The 5,651-nt window shown below is 54.2% G+C and overlaps 1 protein-coding gene across 1 annotated transcript; it reads right to left on the bottom strand.

Annotated features, from left to right (window-relative positions):
* On the bottom strand, positions 1-4,073 carry CENPA (centromere protein A). The gene is made up of 4 exons (XM_031065511.1): positions 3,839-4,073; positions 2,943-3,031; positions 1,285-1,362; positions 1-267 (listed from the first exon to the last, which is right to left on the bottom strand). The coding sequence occupies exons 1-4, from the start codon at positions 4,071-4,073 to the stop codon at positions 1-3; spliced, it is 669 nt and encodes a 222-aa protein (XP_030921371.1).
* Positions 4,074-5,651: the final 1,578 nt, after the last annotated feature.

Genomic DNA, 5,651 nt, shown 5'->3' with positions numbered 1-5,651 from the left:
TCAGCATGATGGTCTCATAGGAGGTCCCAGTAAGACTAGGGGTGTGAGATTGTCAAGAGAGAGCCCCAGGGTGGGGGTCTTGGTACAGGAGCCTGGGTGGTTGAGTCTGTGCAGGGGCTCTGGGGGGTCCCCATTCAGATGCCCTCCCTCGGGTCCCCGCAGGCGCCAGGCCAGCTGCAGATCCTTGGGGAACAGGGTGACTCGGTGGGCGTGCAGCGAGCACATGTAGGCATCTTCCAGCAGCCGCACCATGAAGGCCTCTGCTGCCTGTGTACCAAAACCTGAGCCTGAGCTGGAGGGGGGGGGTCCCCAAAGCCCCCCAGCATGCCCCAACCCCCACAGCTCCCCCCAGGGGCAGAGTGTTGCAGACATCTTTTTGTGAAAACCCTTTTCTTGGTATTTTTTCTTCCTGAGAAGCTGAGAGGCTTCAGGAACAAAATTTAAACAATGGTTATCTGCTGCTGTGGAATGCAACAGGTCCATCTGTGGTTGGTCTCATCTGCCTGTTTGTAATTAATGGCCAATCACAGCAGAGCTGACTCGGACAGAGAGTCTGATGCAGCTGCCTTTGTTATCATTCTTTCTTTTCTATTCTTAGCTAGCCTTCTGAGATGAAACCTTTTTCTTCTATTCCTTTTAGTATAGTTTTAATGTTATATATATATAATAAAACAATAAGTCTTCTGAACATGAAGTCAACATTCTCGTCTCTTCCCTCACCTGAAAACCCCTGTGAACATTGTCACAGCAGAGACCCCCCCAGAACACACACCCAGAGGGCAAGGTTTCTCCAAACCTACCCCAGGGGCGACTGGGAGGAACCAAAACACCCTGTGCCTGTAAATGTGTGAGGAGGCACCAACACCCAGTGACCCATTCCAAATCCCTGACAGACCCGGGGGATAAGAGACCCCCCCGCAGCACCCAGAGGTCTCCCAGAGACCCTGTCAACATCCATAGAACCCTGTCCCAGAACTCATAGACCCACCCCAGCCAATAGACACCCTGCTAGACTGCCCCTCAGCTCCCATCACACACACCCAACAAACCTCTCAGCCTCATCCAAGCACTCAAAGAGATCTTCCTGGACCTCCCCGGCCCCCCAGACACACCCCCAGCACCCACAGACACCCTCTGCAGCATCCACAGAACCTGGAAACCTTCTCACCACCCTTCAGCCCCTTCCCCACCCCCCTAAGTCCCTGGATACCCCTGCAGGACCCATAGGACCCCTCCAGCCCCTCTGTGACCTCCCTCCACCACGCCTGGGCCCCCCGAGCCCACCTCCTGCAGCGCCAGCAAGGCCATGCTCTGCCAGCGGTAATCGACCCCGCGGGTGAAGAGCAGGCAGATCTCCCGCACCTGCAGCAGGGACGGCACAGGGAGGGGAGCACATGGGGGCAGCGGGGTCACAGGGAGTGCGGGGACATTGGGACAACATGGAGGGGATATGGGGGCATTGGGGACATCCAGAGCTGGGGCCACCACCATGGCGACACCCTGGAGGCGTGGAGACACTGCCCTGGGGACATCCCAGGGATCTGGAGACACCCTTGTTGTCATCCTGGAGACGCTTTGGGGGCACCCCAGGGAGAGGAACACTGGGGACAGGAACACCTGGGTGTCACCATGATATTTTCTGAAAAATCCCTTCGCTAGGATTTTTCTCCTGAGAAGCTGAGAAGGCTCAGAAAAGAAATGTAAACAATAATTATCTGATTGCTTGGAATGTGGTCTGGAGGTTGCTTACCAACAGGTGCATCTTTGATTGGTGCCATGTGAGTTGTTTTTAATCAATGACCAATCCCAGTCCAGCTGTAGGGGGACTTTGGTCAGTCATGGGTTTTTATTATTCATTCTTTTCCAGCGTTCTTTCTGTATCCATTCTCTATAGTTTAATATAGTTTTAGTATATCATTTTCTTTTAATATAATACCATAAAATGATAAATCAGCCTTCTGAGAACTTGAAGTCAAATTCTCATCTCTCACCTCGTCCTGGATACCTTCACAACACCACCACACCTGGAGATACACTGGGGAGCGGAGATGTGGGAACACCATGATGGGGACACCCTGGGATCTCCCAGGTGGGAGGCAGGGGGGAAGCACCACTCTGGAAACATTTTGGGAACACCCTTGGCCATGGGAACATGGGGACACTCCCCTGGGGACACCCTGATGGGACAGGGGGGACAGTGCCAGCACAGCAGGAGGGGCACAGGGAACACCCAATCCATGCAGCCTCTGAAGGTGGCAGCACACAAGGATGTCTGGAACCACAGAAGGACTTTGGGGGATATGCAAGGATGTTGGGGGAGGACAGGCCCACCATGTCACAAGGACAGGGAGGAAGGTGGTGGTCCTGAGGAGTCCCAGGGGGTGATCTGGGGTTCTGGGGGGTAACTTGGTGGGTCTGTAGGGGGTTGGAGGGTCCCAATGGTTTTTGGGATGGGGTCTAAGGGGAGGTTGGAGGGTTCCAGGTTGGATTTCAGGGGGCCCAGGGTGGATTTGAGGTTGGATTTTAAGGGGTCCTAGGGATCGTTTGAAGGGTTCCAGTGGGTATTTGGGAGAGTCCTATGGGGAGCTGAAGGGTCCCAGGGTGGATTTGAAGGCTCTGGGGGAGGTTGCAGGGTCTGAGAGGGTTGATCTGGGGTGTCCTGGGATGGATTTGGGGATCCCAGGAAAGTGGACAGAAAGGGGACCCAGAGTGGTTTGGAAGACCCCAGACAAATGTTGGAGGTTCTGGGATGAAACTGGGGGGATCCTGGAGGGGTTTGGGGGTCCCAAAGTAGATTTTATGGGTATCTGAGATGATCTGTGTTGTTGCAGGGGAGTTTGGGAGTCCATCGGGGGTGCTGGGGAGGTTCCATGGGGGAACTTGGGGTGTCTGAGGATTTTAGGGTGCAGGAGTGTTCATTTTGGGATGTGGGGGCTTCTCACCAGGTGGGCGAAGGGGCCGGGGTGCAGCAGCAGGGACCTGCTCTGGTACCTGCAGATCTCCTGCAATGCCTGCTGACCTGGGCGGTGCCCTGGGGAGGCATTGGATGGGGATCTGTGGGGCTATGGGGGGCTATAGGGGCCGGGGGGGACAGGGGTAAGCTGTGGGGGGTATAAGGGATCTGTAAGGTCTGGGGGGACATTGCGGATATGAGGGATCCATAGGGAGCTACAGTGATGGCCAATATAGGGGAGTTATAGGGGACAGAGATTATGGGGGTTTATGAGGAACAGGGTATAGGGAGGAGGCTGTAGCAATGTATCTGAACAACTTAGGCCTCAGTGTGCTCCAGCCATACCGCTTGTAACTGTTCATATCAGAATTTTCTCGGGGCACTGTGGAATTCATCAAGGATACTAAGACATAAACTGTGCTGAAATAAGAACAAAGAAGCTGAGAAAGGGCACACCAGGCTTGCAAGAACTGGATAGCAGAGGACTGTAGAAGACCTGCACGGTAACCAATCACAGACACTGAGAAATGGAGGCAGAGAACAACGGAATAAGACAACGGCACCAATCAAGAAGTGTGATCTTAATAGTTTGTAGAATCTATAAAAGCATGTGTAATGTAAACAATAAATGGCTTCTGCTCGATCATATTGGTTAGTTGCTCAGGAGTCCTGGTTTACCCGCAGTAGGGGGCTATAGGGGAGAGGGATTGTGGGGTGACTGTAGGTGATGGAAGCATATAGGGGTATTTGGGGCACAGGCTGGGGGCGGAGGACGACAATGGGGGGGGGGCCATAGGAGCGCTCTGGAGGGGGGCCTGAAAGGGGGCTCGATGTGGGAGGCCCACAGGGGGTGTCTGTAAGGGGAGTCCCCCGCCCCTCACTCACTTCCCTCCACGTGCCAATCAGGGCGCGCGATCGCTCTGCGCCGCCGTACTCCGCTACTCAATGGTGCTGCGCCTGCTGAGGGCTCATTAGCATAAATCTGCTTGAACCCGCGCCTTGATGCTCCCACGGTAGTCTCAGTTATCGTCACAGTGCAGTCCCAGTATAGGCTCTGTAATCGTTCCAGTGTGATCCCAGTCACTCCCATGCGGTTCCCGTTGCTCTTGGTCATCTGCATGGTTCCAGTTACTCCCAGAATGATCCCAGTATGAGTCCAGTACCCTGCAATATGATTCTAGTGCTTCCCAGTCACTTCCAGTGTGAGTCTAGTATGATCACAACGACTCCCAGTATAATCCCTGTCACACCCCCAATGTGGGACTGTGTCAATTCCTATCCTTACTAGAATGATCCCACTATGACCCCAGTCACTCCCAGTATGATACCAGTTGCCCCCAGTGTGGTTCCAGACACTCCCAGTACGAACCCAGCATGGTTCCAGTTGTCCCCTCCTGTATGATCCTAGTTGCCCCAGTTGTGGGGCCAGTACCCCCAACATGGTTCCAGCATCTTCCATTTGCTCCCAGTGTATCTTCAGTTGGCTCCCAACATGGTCCCAGTAGCCCCCTGTGCCTCCCAGTACCCAGTGGGGGTCAGTCAAGGACTACAAATGTCCATGAAATCCATTGGGAGAAGCAGATTGGGCCATTATGAACCCATGGTGGCCCAGGTGGGCTTTGGGGTCTCTTGAGGACATTGCCTTGCAGACCTCCCAGTTAATCCCCAGTTTTCCCAGTGGGCCATCACACTCCTCATTTGACCCCATCAAGCCTCCCAGTTGACTCCAGTTGTCCACCCAGGCCAGAAGTTGAATAGGACTGGCCCCAACACTGAGCCCTGGGGAACCCAGCAGTGCCCAGCCCCAGCTGGCTGTGGCCCCATTCCCACTCCTCCTTGGCCTGGCCACCAGCCAGGAGTTCCCAGCGAGAGGCACCTGTCCCAGCCACGAGCAGCAGGTGCTCCAGGAGAGGCAGGGAGATGGAGGCAGTGCCAAAGGCTTTGCTGAGCTGCAGGCAGACACACCCACACATGTCCAACGCCCACCGGGGTCACCTGGGCACAGCAGGAGATCAGGTGAGTCAGGCAGTACCTGCCTTTCCCAAGCCCTGGCTGTTCCCAATGCCCTGGTTTTCCTGTATGTGCCATGGGTTCCCCCCAAGGAATCTGTTCCAGGGCTGTCCCAGCACCAAGGCCTTGGAGTTTGCTGGATCCTTCTGGCCCTGGTCTCGGTGGCTCCTAGTCACCTCCAGCATGGTTCCAGTCATTCTCTGTATGATCCTAGTCACTCCCACTATGATAACAGCATGATCCCAGCATGGTCCCAGTTGCTCCCATTTACCCCCAGTATGATTCCCCTTTCTCCCTGTCATTCTCCAGAATGGCTCCAGTTGTTCCCTGTATGATCCTTTGTTACCCCAGTTGTGATCCCAGTTGCTCCCAGCATGGGAGTAGCTCCTAGTGCCTCCCTGTAATCAGTGGAGGTCAGTTGAGGGTTGCAGCTGTCCATAAAATCCATCTGGGGGAAAAGGACACACAGGTGATGTGGGGGGATATGGAGGGACATGGAGGCATTGTCCTGCTGTCATTGAAATTGCAAGAAAAATAAAAACTCTCCAACAACGTTTCTGCTTTAAGAGAATTAAGGCATTACTTTATTCTCGCCAGGATGTTGTTCTGGCCAGAATGTGCAACAGAGATAATTTAATCTACACATTGCCTGTGTTGTGCAGAGAAAACCATTCCATCACACATGGTT

This window comes from Geospiza fortis, unplaced genomic scaffold, assembly GCF_000277835.1.
Source record: "Geospiza fortis unplaced genomic scaffold, GeoFor_1.0 scaffold272, whole genome shotgun sequence".
In the NCBI taxonomy this organism is placed as follows: domain Eukaryota; kingdom Metazoa; phylum Chordata; class Aves; order Passeriformes; family Thraupidae; genus Geospiza; species Geospiza fortis.
This window is presented reverse-complemented; position numbering and strand designations above follow the sequence as displayed.